Source organism: Gekko japonicus, unplaced genomic scaffold, assembly GCF_001447785.1.
Source record: "Gekko japonicus isolate JY-2015 unplaced genomic scaffold, Gekko_japonicus_V1.1 scaffold20, whole genome shotgun sequence".
NCBI classification, from domain to species: domain Eukaryota; kingdom Metazoa; phylum Chordata; class Lepidosauria; order Squamata; family Gekkonidae; genus Gekko; species Gekko japonicus.
Genome location: NW_015169172.1, coordinates 1,363,565 through 1,378,209, shown reverse-complemented (window position 1 = coordinate 1,378,209; position 14,645 = coordinate 1,363,565). Strand labels below are relative to the sequence as shown.

General features: G+C 41.4%; 1 protein-coding gene across 1 annotated transcript in view; it reads left to right on the top strand.

The window, feature by feature from the left end:
• Nucleotides 1-14,360, top strand: part of LOC107114346 (methylcrotonoyl-CoA carboxylase beta chain, mitochondrial-like) — a 26,778-nt gene extending 12,418 nt beyond the window's left edge. Inside the window, exons 8-12 of the mRNA XM_015415789.1 lie at nt 7,568-7,724; nt 9,695-9,817; nt 10,795-10,937; nt 12,050-12,131; nt 14,216-14,360. Coding sequence (XP_015271275.1) covers nt 7,568-7,724; nt 9,695-9,817; nt 10,795-10,937; nt 12,050-12,131; nt 14,216-14,305 — 595 coding nt within the window. The 3' untranslated portion in view covers nt 14,306-14,360. The remainder of the gene's footprint in view (nt 1-7,567; nt 7,725-9,694; nt 9,818-10,794; nt 10,938-12,049; nt 12,132-14,215) is intronic.
• The last annotated feature ends 285 nt before the right edge of the window (nt 14,361-14,645 follow it).

The window sequence follows — 14,645 nt, the reverse complement described above, 5'->3', positions numbered from 1 at the left end:
TGGGTGTCTGTTTTCGCCCGGGGGAAGGGGGGGGGGGGCTCTGCATCTTACCTGGCTGTTTCTTGCTCTGACTGAGGGCTGCTAGGAGCAGGGGGTGGGGCTTGCTGCATGTGACCGCCCCCTGGGCTCTTTACTGCCGGAGCTCCGCTCCTGTGCGCTCCTGCAGGAAATGACCCCTGCTTATAATAAATGTTTTAAGTCTGCTTGATCAAGCAAATAGTTATGGGATTCTGTGATCTAGATCAGCTTTTCGTTGTGGTCTTGGTGAATTTAGATTTGCTGCCATTTGTAGCCAATTATGCCTTTTGTGGCTCTTGGCTGGTTTGGATTGCTTATATAAATCTGCCATATTGTAGCTATTTTATTCAGAATCCAAAACACTAAGTGGGGTTTTAGTTCTATTTGGATTTAGTGTAATTTCATATTGAATGTATTTAGTACTTCATGTTTGTTGCCAAAATGGGCTCTTAGACTGGTATTGCTGAATCAATATACTATGCCAGGGATTCAGGTAGCAGAGGAAAAGAAAACCGGATTCGGTTCAAGGTGCTGGTTCTTACCTTTAAAGCCCTTTATGGTCAGGGACCTACTTACCTAAGGGACCGCCTTTCCCCACATGTTCCTCAGAGAGCACTAAGATCGGGGTCCCAAAACCGTTTGGCCCTTTCAGGCTCTAAAGAAGCCAGGCTAGCAGTGATGAGGGCCAGGGCCTTCTCTGTGGTGGCCCCGTATTGGTGGAATGAGCTCCCGGATGACATCAGGGCCCTGCAGGACCTTTTACAGTTCTTCAGGCACTGTAAAACGGAGCTCTTCCACCAGTCTTTCAATTAGGGTACCGCCTCCTAATGTTATGACCCTGCCCTTAACATCAGCACCAGTTTAATTTAATTTAATATTCAACAGCCTGGCGGGAGCCCAGACTGTGGTGGTAGCTGACCGCCTGGATGTTGAGAGCATACCGCCATCACTTCTTAGCACTTATTGACTTCTATGTTACTGGCACCTATGATTTTATATGTTTTACTTATTTAAATACTCTGTTTTAACTCATTTGTTGTTTTTATACATATATATATATCTAACCTGTAAGCCGCCCTGAGTCTGCCCAGGTGGAGAGGGTGGGATACAAATTAAATACTAAATAAATCAAATCAAATCAAATCTGAATCAAAGGAACAACTAGCAAGATAGCAAGCAGTTCAATTCAAATCATTATGGTGTTTCCTTTTATAATAGGTAACAAACAGTTCTTCCAAGCATGCATCTTACAACTCTGACTTCATAGTGACGTGAGCATCACATGTGCAGCGTCCGCCCTTTGCTTTGGACTTTTCACAAGCTCTTATTGTCCCATTTATCTATTCCATGTTACTGTAGTTTAAGCTGTGGCCTTCAGAATTGGTACTCTAGAACAATGGCTTCACTTTTCCAGCATATCATTTCCCCATAGCGTCATCACCGTGCAGCCAAACTGGATTGGCTGTGTGGAATAGTCATGTTGTCACATCTACAATCTGATTTCTGGTTGGCTGCAGCCTCTTGAGAGTGATTCAGGAAAAAAAAATGCCAGTATAGTAATACAGAGTAAACAGTCATGATTATGGGTTTGATGAGGATTGAGCACCCCTCTTCCAAGTGTCAGTGTCCCCCTCAAATCTGTTAGTGTGGTTTCTGGTTTATGGCGGCTTGCTCTTGGACGTGTCCCATCGACCCTCCGGTGGTGATGCGCCAAGCCAAGGCGATCAGGAGGGGTCTTGGCTGGTTCCAGACCCCCATAGAGTCTCTGTAGGAGACTCTCAGCCTGGGGAGCCGGGATAAGCCTCTCCCAAGGCGGTGGCCAAGGGATTTGAGGCTTGCCTGTCCCCGAGAGGTCCTGATGTTGCGGAGCCAGTATGGTGACAAAAGCCAACCTCCGGACAAGCAGACAAGAAAATAAGCGAAAATAAACCCAGCAATAATCAAACTCGTCTAAACAGTGAGTTAATCAAACTTCTGTATAAGCGAAAAAGTTTTGGCTTGCTAGATTGACCGGAGAAAGAGCGGCGTGTGGGGAAGGGTTGGAGATCCACCCCCTCCTCTGAAATGGACCGGTCTTTAAGTGGTACTAAAAGAGAAGAAGGAACGAAACTTACCGCTCAAAACTTTATTTAAGCTTGAAAGCTATATTTTAAGCCCAAGAATGTGGAATTCAGAGAAACTTTAATTTAAAACTAAAACTTTTCTTCACTGTAAACAAATGGCTGGGAGGGCAAGGAGAATGGCGGCGAAAAAGAAACTTCTACCAGGAACTGCTACACCAACGACTTCCAGTCACCCACAGGAAGCGGCTGCAGACTTTCCCAATATGCTTGCTGCAGCACTGCGCCGTCTGCTGGACCAAATGTCTACAATTAATACCAAGCTGGATTCCATTCAAAAGCAACTTACCCAAATGGAAAAAAGAGCCAATAAGACAGATAAAAGGATCAAGAAAGTTGAAACAAGGACTATTGATGTTAAGCAACAATTAAAAGAAGTTAAGAAGGAAAGAAATATGGATAAAAATCAACTACTTCAGCTTCAGCTTGATAAATCTATGCATGTTCTACGCTTCCAAGGAGTTCCTGAACAGAAGGGGGAAGACATAAAAACAACGATAAGTGGAACGATAGCTTCAATTTCAGACCTTAAACAGGAAGATCTACAAAGTGACATGGACTTGACATATCGTACCTACCCTGATTTTATAAGAAAAAATAAACTGCCTGGTGAAATTTATGTTAAATTCTCAAAGAGAACAATGAGAGACAATGTTTTAAAAGGTACTGTGGGAAAAGCAAAATCAATGAAGAAGAAATTAAAATTCTGAAAGACATTCCATTTGAGATCCGGAAACGAAGACAACAGTATAAAGACTTAATTCTTTTCCTACAAGACAAAGCAATAACCTACAGATGGAGCTTCCCAGAAGGAATCGTGTTCAAATACTACGACAAGAAAGTTAAAATTGACTCTGTCCAAAAGGCCAAAAACTTTTTGAAAAAACAATTGGGCATAGATAAACACGAGGACTCTAATCTGGAAGAAGGAGAGGAACCCAGTGAGGAAGAAGCGGCTACTTCTTCAAGTGATTCCAGCAGTTCAACGTCAAAGTCTGAGAAAGGAGCAGCAGCACCCCAAACTTCAAAAGTGAAGAAGAAGCCCAAGAGATAAACATTCCCCCGCCTAGATTACAATATTACTTAAGTGTAAATAAGCTTTAATCAATAGAAGTTTGATCTCTCTGCTTTTATAATTCTATGTTTATCATAATACCAATATTATTGCAGGAGTGATGTAGGCATGTGTCAGCTTACAAATATTCTTGTCATAAGTTAGTGATAGGTTTTCCCCTGTACCCTTACCTTTAGAATGTAGGATATAGCTTATAAAACCAATAAAAATATTATTAAAAAAAGCTGACAGACAAATCAGCTATAAATCACAGGAAAACAACAGCCGTAAAGAAAATAGATACATACATGTATACATGTCCCACATGTTGAGTATAAATAAATATTGTCTGTCCTTGTTTACCTGGCTAAGGAAATATGTATTGTTGATTAATGTATAATTTCATTAGTCATTTTCTTGCCCTTTGTCTAACATTCTGTAGTTGCTTCAGGTTGGTTTACTGTATTGAAACATTTTAAGCACCATGCTTGAGAGGCCTTTCCCATGCCTAGCCCTCTTGAAAATGGATGGTGAGGTGGACTTGGGTTTGAACACACACACATGCTGACTCTCATTCCATTATCTCAGCCTGCAAGACAGATACTACTTTCTCCTTTACAACTCTGCCTCTCTTGAAAATGGATGAGAGAGTCAAACCAGGGTTCATATTTGAAATTCAAGATGTAGTCCTGAGTGTGAACCCGAATTTTAATTCCCATTTCCCAGTCTTGACAGCTGGTACTGCATTGTGGTGCATTTTTCCTTTTTATAGTCCTTTAGAAAATAAGGCTTTTTTTGGGGGGGGGGGAACTGGCTGTTTGAATGTGAGTGGCCAATGGCAGCTGAACAAAAATAACAACAAGGATGCTGAGACACTGAGTTAAATCAAAAGTCTTGCTAAGCTAATTGGTGACTGAATGTATCAGTAGCTAGCTTTAAGATGGGCCAAGATATGCATTTACCAGTTTGTGAAAGAGAACGGTTTGTTCAAGTAATTTCAATTTTTTGCTTTCCAACTGTCTCTGCTCTTATTTCTCCATCCCCTCTCTTCCTTGGATGGAATATAGGTCTCTCACACCATCTGAAAACTTTCATACATATTGGTAGTTGAAAACAGTGTGGTTCATATCTAGCACAAAGAATATGTAATTGCTGCTTTGTATGTTGCAGAGTATCTAAATATCCAACCCCCTGTATAGTGTGTCCGTTGTGGGGAAATACAATTTCCCCAACATTCAAACAACAGTTTGATGATGCTAGGAAAATGTATATCTGCTACTTATGATGCCACCCACCAGCAACTTCTGTAAATGTATGAAGAGGGTGGGTGGGTGTCATGGGCACTGATTGATGAGTGACGTTCAAAGTCACATTCTCACATATATTATAGAACCTTTTTATTTTTAATTTTTTGTATTATAGCTGAGTACTTGTCATTGTTACTCACCTCACCTTTCAAAACAGTTGTGAGAAGGAGGACCCTGCCAAGCACTGGCAACCCACCCTCACCTGCCTTTCCACAACATTGGTCTACTTTTGTTGTTGTTCTTGTTGTTGTTGTGAGCCTTTTCTAAAGTTAGTTTAGACTGGAGCACATATATTTTCTTGGAAACAAAATCTTAAGAAGATGATCAGGCTCATCTAGGTCAGAAGAGCGGGATAAAAATCAATAAAACAAATAAAATAAATATATTCCTGCCTTTCTCCAGTGAACTCAGAGTGGTGTACACAGTTTTAGCCTCATAAACATCCTGTTAGATAGATTAGGCTGAGGGATAGTGACTGGTCCAAGGTTGCCCAGTAGAACTCATGACTGATTAGGGATATGAGTCCAGGTCTGTTCAGTCCCAGTCACATTACACTAAGCTCTCCCAGCAGCTGGCCACCTGCTCCCTTGCCTTTGACATCTGTCCAGTGAAGACATAGTACATCCTTGCTGCTTCAGACATTTCTTTTAGTGCTGCTACATTTTGATGTGGGGGTTTTGTTGTGTGGTGAGCAGCTTCCACAGATCGTTCCTTTAGCCCTGTGCTCACGATGTAAGATGAAAGAACCTGAGCTGCTGCCTCTTGGATTCAGCTGAGCGATAAACAGCGGACTTCATTCTCTAGGGCAGTTAGTAAGGCTGCTTGCTGTAGCTGTAAAATCACTTAAAGTCTTACAACCAGAGTGAATATTTGAAGACAATTTTGTATATGAAAAAGAAGCTTCTAGGGGATGTAACCTTTCCCCTTAAACATTTACCTTCTCTCTAAACAGCACAAACAAAGTGAATGATTTTGCTAGGTTTAATAAAGCATGCTTCTGACTTGGACTAATTGATTTCCTCTGAGATGAAAATGTGATCGCTGAGATGCTTTCCCCCCATTTTGATGGAAAGGCAAATTGTGCCACTGAGAATATGGATGAATGTATTTTGCTTGCTGCAGTGAGCAGCTGGAGCAGCATAGGCTAAGATTAGAAGCTACATATTAATTCTTTATTTGTGAGCCTTGGTTTATAAAAATGTATGTTTTTCATACCCACAGGATAAATATGCAGAGCTACGATGAGGTTCATCTTTGAAGGGATACAGTCATGTGCACTGTTACTTGCACAAATAACTCTGAATTATTATTTCTGATTTCTACATCTGAACTGAGTTTAGTTACAGGTTGGTAGTGGACAAAGTGAGAGAGAAGTCTCTAATTTTATTTTCTGCTCAAGGCTATCGCTATATGAGCAGTGATAGATAGGTAGATAGATGTCCCCAATTACTTGACCTTATAAACTAGCAGTAGTTGTTTGAAATGTAGATGCTTAAGTATCTTCAGTTGTGTGCCTTTTTTCTTTGAGTGATCATTTGACTGCTTTTCACCTCAGATTGTGTGAAGACAAGCAGTCATCTGACCACCCAAAGGAAGCTGGCACACAGCTGCCGCCTGTAGCTTTATCACACAGTAAGCCAGTAATATCCCCACACACAGACATGTTGTACCTTTGTAGAAGTACAGACAACCATCTGTTTACATGGCTAGAACTACTACAGGGAAAATAGCAAAATATGTGGTGAACTGTTGTCTGAATTCAGCCTTTTAATGTTCTGTTAACCTTAAATACATTAACCAGTGCTTTGAACTAGCACTTCAAGCAACTGAAACAAGCTGCGTTAAGGGCAGTGACTCATCATATGTGTCTTACAGTAGTTACTGAAACTTGCCTCATAACACAGAAGGATCTCTGTGCTTTTGAAGTGAATATAGATGCAAAGTACCTTTTACAGTTGGATTTTAGTTGTCTGTCATGATGTATTGATTTTGCCTTCTTTCCTTATGAGTTTTTATCTTGTTCTGTGCAGGATGACTTAGAGCATCCCTGTTGGTAGCAAATTTGCTTAATTTGACAAAGAAATTGAAAACCTTTTTAAAAACTATGATTAGAGAACATTATTTTGCGGTATATTATATGTACAATGTATCACCCAGGTTTGCCACTCACTTGCTGTAAACATTTAGACGAGAAATTGCCCATGCCTTGCTGTTCTTTTAAATTTCTCATAGTGAAAGTATTTTAGTTAACATAAAATATTTATGAATATTTCAGAAGGGCATTTGAACGTCTCTTCAAGATCAGGGGTCATTTTGTAGAAAAAGAGCTGCAGGAGCTTATTAGCATATAACTCATTAGCATATGCCACACCCCCTGACATCACCGGAAGTGTGTCAGAAGGGGAAGCTTAGCGTGGGGCTGGAGAAACAGGGAGGAGGGTGGCGGGAGCTTCTCCAGTGCCCTGCGCTTAGTACGGACCTAGAGAAACAAGGGGGAGGGTGGCAGGGGCTTCTCCAGCGCCCTGTGTTTAGCACAGAGCTGGAGAAACAGGGGGGAGGGTGGCGAGGGCTTCTTCAGCTCCCTGCACTTAGCGTGGAGCTGGAGAAACGGGGAGGGTGGGGGGTTTTCCAGCGCCCTACACTTAGTGCGGGGCTGGAGAAGTGGGCGGGAGGGTGGCGGGGGCCTTTCCCAGGCCTGGAAAGGCGGAGGGAACCAGAACTTACCCTTCTTTCCTCTTTCTCCTCAGCCAACTGAGGGGAGGGCTGCTGGGAGCAGGGGGTGGGGCTTGCTACATGTCCCCGCCCCCTGGCCTCCTCACTGCCGGAGCTTTGCTCCAGTGAGCTCTGGCAGCAAATGAGGCCTGTTCAAGATGATATGATTAAGTAAAGGTAAAGGTTTCCCATCTTCGAAAGCTAGTCAAATCTGATTCTGGGGATGCGGTGCTCTTCTTTGTTTCCAAGCCGAAGAACCAGCGCTGTACTAATAAAGCATGTAAGATTTTGGTTTAATTTAGTTTCAAGCAATGTTTCCATCACTTTTAAACTATATAACATGTTCATGTTGTTAGACAGCTTGTTGGAGTAGTGGCAAGCAATGGTGAGCTGACTCATGATGCTTCTCTAAAGGGCTGTCACTTCATTCAACTTTGTAATCAACGAAATATTCCCATCCTGTTCATCCTGAATACAGCTCCACAGGTGGCAGAACCAGTCAGTTTTGCTCAGGTAAAGTAGACTGAATGCACTGAAATGGCTCTAAACTGAAGGGTCAGGTGCAGTGTTCCCTCTAAGCTGTCAGATGTTGTGAGCAAAAATTCTATATTGTGAGCCAAACATTATACAAGCAAAAAAGTTTTGAGTGAGCCTAATTTTTTTTTTTAATTAAAATTTCAGTTTGGAAATGGAAAGAAATTGAGAGAAGGAGGGAAAGAAATGGAAAGAAAGGGAGGGAAAGAAAGAACAGGAAAGAAATGGAAGGAAAGGGAAAGAAATGGAAAGAGAGAGAAGGAAAGAAAGGGAAAAAAGAAATGGAAAGAAAGCAAATAGATGGGGAGAGAGGAATGAAAGAAGGAAGGGAGTGGAAAAAATCAAATAGATGGGGAGAAGGGAAGGAAGGAAGGTAGCCCCCTCCCTGGACCTCCATGATCCTTTCCACCCACCCAGGCCAGCCAGCAGTCCGCAGACCTCCCAGCTCCTGAGCAACCCCCAAGCCCAGGCTGTGCTCGGGGGGGAGGGGCTGCGGACTGCTGGCTGGCCTGGGTGGGAAGGATCATGGAGGTCCAGGGTGGCTAGCCGGGGTGGGGGAAGGAAGGGGAGGCATTTAAAAATCCCCCTTCACTCTCAGGAGTTGTGCCGCCTCAGTGGCACGCCTCCACAGGTGAAGGGAAGGCAGTTTACTTTCTTCACTCCTGGAAGCATGTCACCACTGTGATATGACTCGGGGAGGGAAGGGGAGGCATTTAAAATCCCCCCCCTTCACTCTCTGGTGTCACGCCATCTTGGCAGCACACCTCCACAAGTGAAGGGAAGGCAAAATTCTTGCACCGCCCATAGGAAGGAGGCTTCGTGGGTGCCAGCATCCCTCTTTATAGGGCCGGCTGAGTGGGAGGGCAGGGCTGCTCTGGCAGAGGAAGCACTCATGTGCTCAGCTAAAAAACTCATGCTGAGGGGTTAAAAACTGTGCTCCAGCACATGCTGGCACACCTTAGTGGGAACACTGGTCAGGTGTGCTTTTTCAGAGATCATGGTCTCCGCAATATATGTGAGCCCCCTAGCCTGTTCTGGTCCTCTACCAGGGTCAGAAGATATTCGAGTGGTTCACCAGAAGGCAGTCAAGAAGTCATCTAGGAAGAGGATAGATAACAGGGTGCAAACATCCTTGAAAGACAGTTTACCTAGCACTACTGATTCTCTCTCTAATGTACAGCTTGCAAAGGCGATTGGGTTGTGTGTAGAGTACATTCACAATTCACAGAAAAAGATGATGAGATCAGTATTCTCGCTGCAACAAGCAGAGTTACTTCTGTATATAATTCAATAGGGAAAGGTTGCCCTTAGTTTTTAAACCCTGCACTCATCATTTGGGGGAGATGGGACACTAAATAGTTTCAAGTTTCTAGGTGTAAGCTAGAATGCCAAACTGGGAATTCATTAAGATACCATGCTGAAAGAAGTATAGCTGTGGGATTGTGAAACAACTTAAATAATAACTGGGTTATTTATTTTATGTTCTTTTTAAAATGCAAAATTATTTGTAGCTTACGCTCTTGATGAATCTTATTTTGTGTTAGGGAAGAATATTAGTAGCACTTGATGCTATAAACATTGAAAGCACTTGTAATAAACAATGAAGTATCTCTGAAGTTCAGTGTTTCCAAGTAGTGTGGCTTGTTTTTGTTCACGGGGAAGAATGAGCTTGCAGATTTTGAAACTTGTTTGCATAACTTTATTTTCTTCTGCACATGCAGCTTTGTTCTCTCAGCTAGAAGTATTTTTTAGAAAGATGAAGTCTAGCAATGGCGCTGAACCTAACATTAATTGATAGCATCCACCTCTCCTTGCTTATTGAGTTGGCAGGCAAATAGATCAATGATTTAAAGCCTTTAGATTGGTAAGATCATCAGAGCCTGTATGTAGGGAAGGATAGAAGGGATCTCTGTGAAGAAAATGTCAATACTTTTTTCATTCTCATGTAGGCTGAGGATCATACAAATAGGTTAAAGGCACAGGCCTCCATGATGGCTGCGGTTGCTTGTGCTGCTGTCCCCAAAATAACCCTTGTGATTGGTGGCTGCTATGGAAATGAAAGTTATGCTATGGTAAGATTTTTTGAGCATGATGGCCAATATGTCAGAGGGTTAGGTGCTAGTGACAAACTTTTCTCACCAACTTTCCAATATGCAGCTCTAGTCTGTATTAGTTGCGTAGTGAATGAACAATCTTTGGAATGGCCTGGCAAAGACAGAATCACTGATCTTATTTTAAGTCATATTTGCAATTTACTGGGGATCTGATGCGTGTATTTGTACCAGGCTTTGTACCTACTCCATACATTTGGTTCTGTCAGTGATAGAAAACGGAGTTATAGTTTCTGTTTGATTTGTCATTGAAGCTTACTTAAGTCTAAATAATATCTTCAGAAAATCATTAAAGTCATATGTGAAATAGTGCATTTGGCAAATTGTATTAGAGCATTTACTCCTGAAATGTGGTTGGTTCCTCATTTAAATGTGATTCTGGCTTACATATGTAATCACTTGTATAGATTATGAATGAACTGATCTTTACAAACAGTGCTTTATTTGTGCTTAGTCCTGAAAGAAGTAGACCAACAAGAGCAGCTATTTATATTGCTATTGTATCAGAGAAACCACCTGTTCCATTGGTGCTTCATATGAATACTTGTATGGTATTGGTAGAGCTGGGAAAGAGGGAGGACCACAAGCAGTCTTTTACATGATCATGCAAAGAAGCTTAATAGGAAGGCCCTCCTAAATCTGTGCTAGACTCAGCTAACAGTAGGTTCTCAGTGTGACCTTTGCTTGTGAAGGAAGACAGAGCTGGTTGGTTCTGCCATATCTGTCATGGTATGGCTCCATGACACTGCTAAGACTCAAGCTGTTGCTTGTGCTCTTTAAGCTTAGCTACCAGTGCTGTACAGAAGATCTGAAATCAGTGGTGTAGTGTAAACTATTCTGTCATATTTCAAAAGCTTTTAAACACTTTCCAATGAGTAGTTTGTTCATCAGGCTTAACTGAAAAGTTGACTATCTATCTATCTATTTATTTATTTTAGTGTGGGAGATCATTTGATCCAAATTTCCTGTTCCTTTGGCCTAATGCAAGAATTGCTCTTGTGGATTCAAGACATTTTCCCACATACTCACTGATTTGGGATGACAATTGGACAGGAACAGAGTTAAAACAACTAAAGGAAAAGTAAGTGTATTGTGAACGAAAGCTTCCAAATTAAGACTGAATTAATGTTAGTGACATTTGTTTAGATTTCAGGATACTTCTGAATTTCATAAACAACTAAAATCGTTCTGAATCTGTAAAATTACTTGTAACGATTTCATGTTTATGTGTGTGTGTGTCTTTAAAAGTTTAGTTTGCATGGCTGTGATATTCTAGAGTGCTGGAAACAGGCAAGTGATATGATTGGTGAGTGACAGAGAGGGGGAGGGGTTTTGGAATGGATGCTGTGTGGATGATTTGAATGTCTATCAGGAGTGACTGTTGGAGAAATGACAGTTAAGGTTTAACAGTTAAACAGTTAGTCAGTCAGAAGAGAGTGCTGTGTGAAAGCAGTTGATAGGAGTTTAAGTTCTGACTTCTGAGAGAGAAGCAGAAGTTCTGTGTTGAAACAGTTAAAATAAGAAGCTTCCCTGTGTGGGTTGTTAAGTTCTATGTCTTAGCGCTGAATAAGACAGTTGATGAGCAGTTCATTCTGAGGTCTGAAGGAGAGACCTTCTTGTGTTATGAAAAGTTGAAGTAAAAAGAGTCAAAGTTACAAAGAGTGTGATACAGTTGACCTAAGTACTTACAAATACCTATTTCCCAAACAGTGACAGTTTAAACAACAACTTACTCTGTTCTTCAAATAAATCCTTTTTATTTAAGTTTATCCCAGAAGCCTGATCCCTTATTCCTCAGGAAACACATAGTCCTTTGAAAGCCCAGACCCTGGGTCACAATACCAAAACCAGTAGGAAAAATATTATAGAAAAAGGTTGGGAAAGCCTAAATTTCCCTGGTGGCAGCCAGAATACCCTACAGAGTGAAACTGAAATAACATTTGAAAGTAAAACTAGACCTCCCCAAATAAGAGGTCGTCACATTACTCTGCTGGTGATTATCTTCAGCTCACTAAAATAAAATGTATCTAATTGAATGAGCAGATTTGGGTTACGTTTTGAGGTATTTTTCCCTTGAGGAATTTGTGTGTTATGCTTCTAGGGGCACACAGGATTTTTGTAAATGTCTCTGAAGAGAGTATTTGTGTGTGTTTTTAAAAAATGATTTACCTCTACAAAATTTTACATTTCCAGACTAGAAGAAGAAAGTAGTGCATTTTACTCTTCTGCCAGGGTGTGGGATGATGGTGTGATTCTACCCCAGAATTCTAGGAAGGTAGGTTTCCTGTGTAAGAACATGTCTACACTTTAGAAGCCTACTCTATGCAAGATGTATTCTTACCCGTTATGCTGCCATGCCCTGCAGTCCAAAATACCTGTTTACAGTTATTTTCACACTTTCCATGTAGCCTGTTACAAGTTTATTGCCATTCATTCAGCTCGCCAATTAGCTGATGTTGAATTTATTCAAGACAAATTATTCTTACTCCTAACATCTGATACAATGGGCAGAAGTGCTTTAGTCTGTAATCCTAAACAATCACCTGAGATTGTAGCCCCATTGAACACAGTGGGGCTTACTTTCAATTAAACCTGCACTGGATCGCATACTCTGTCAGTTCCCTCCAATGGGAAACCATTGATTTGGGGCATCTTTCCCCCCCACTTTTTTCATTCTTTCACCTTTCCCCAATCAATGGATGGTTGAATATCTTTTAATTTGTTTCTTTTGGAAACAAAATGCATGGGCAGAACCAGGAATAGCAGCCAGATCCTTGGCATGTTTATCAGAAGCCACTACTGTTGTGTTCAGTAGTACTTATTTCAAGGTAAGTGTGTGAATCTTGCAGTGCAATGTGTGTTTAGGTAAAGGTTCCCTTGCTCGAAAGCCAGTCGAGTCCGACTCTAGGGTTGTGGTGCTCATCTCCATTTCAAAGCCAAAGAGACAGCCCTGTCCGAAGATGTTTCCGTGGTCATGTGGCCAGCATGACTAAACACCAAGGTGCACGGAACGCTGTTACCTTCCCACCGAAGTGGTACCTATTTATCGACTTGCGATTTCTTGCTTTCGAACTGCTAGGTTGGCAGGAGCTGGAACTAGAGACGGGAGCTCACTCCGTCATGCGGCAACTCGGGTCTCAAACTGCTGAACTACTGACCTTCCACAGCCTGCAGCTTAGTGTCTTAACCACTTGAGCCACCGCAGCTCCTAAATGTGTGTTTACTTGGAAGTAAATTCCACTGGGTTTAAGTGTGCGTATGACTGATGCTTTTATTAGGCGATTGGAAAAGGAGCCCAGGATAGGGCAGATAGAGTAGAAAGAGAGCAGTGTTATGGCATACTTCAGAGAGGTAACTACTGTTTATGAAAATTAGAATAGATGCATCTGTAGGCTTAGTCCTGAATGAATTGCCTCTTTTTTACTGCATCATGAAACTGTGACACTTGTTACTGTTATATACACATATATGCTTTATATGCTTCACTACTGTCAACCTTGCTTGCCTCTTGCCAGTTCTGCCATCATATCTCCTGTTCTTACTCCATGAGTCTTATAGTGAGTAGTGACCTTCTGAGAATTTCATTTTGGTGTCTTCAGTAATTACCTATAAAATACTCTTCAGACTGGGATCCAAAATTCCTACCGCTAGAGCACAATTCTCCTACCCCCTTTGAAAAGCAGCTGAGTAGTGGATGGAACTGGTCATTTTCCTTCTCCCCTTTTGGCTCATGCAGCAGGACTTTTGGATCAAATAGTATTTTTTCCTTGTTACTTAAAAGAGGTTATTTGAGATGATGACTTGCTGCATCTGTGACTGCTTTTACGACTGCCATGTACTGAGCTTTGTAGCCTGCTGTTATTTTCAGAAGGAAATTGCTATTTCCTTATACTGGCCTTCAATAATAAATAATGATAAAGTGCTTTCAGGTCACCACTGACTTATCCCTCATGGGGCCTTTAAGGCAAGTGATGGGCAGCAGTGGTTTGCCATTGCCTTCCTCTGCACAGCAACCCTGGTCTTCCTTGGTGGTCCCCCATCCGAGTACTGACCGTGGCTGACCTTGCTTAGCTTCCAAGCTCCGATGAGCTCAGGTTAGTCTGGACTGTTCAGACTGCCCATGTTGGCCTTTAGTAGAACAAAATAAACCTCATGTTCTTTGTGTCATGATGTGGAGTAAAGGAGCTGGTTAAAAGAGTTTATTACTGCTGCACTAAGACTCAAGATTTTCAAACTATTCTAGTGCTTAAGAGGAAACACCAGTTGTGCCGAAAAAGGTTCAAAGAAGTAAATGCAGTGGTTGAAGCCCTATTCAATTATTATCTGGTGTTATTTGTGTTGTACTTTCTCTTTTGGCAGGTTATTGCACAGTGTTTAAGAATTATAAAACAGCAGAAATATCAGATCCTGTCACCGCAACAATATCCTCTACCTGTCATACGGGTGTAAGTAGAAGAGGAGGCTTGTAAAGAATTTAATGATATAAATATAGTGTGATCGGAAATCAGGCCTATGCAGTGTATTATACTGTTCTATTTCATTGTTTTTTAATTTGTGTAATCCAGTTTTATTGCATTATTCATGGTATACACTGTACATCATAACTGCAAAATAGTAGGAAAAGTGCAGTCTTTATAACTCTAGAATCCACTCTGAATCTCAACGAGGTAGATGATGAATAAGTAAAATTTAAAAATAGTCATACCTTTATCATTAGTCGTTGTTTAGGGTTCTTTGTTAGAATGACAACTTAAAAGTGTATGTGGTGCTGTAAAGCACCTATACTCTT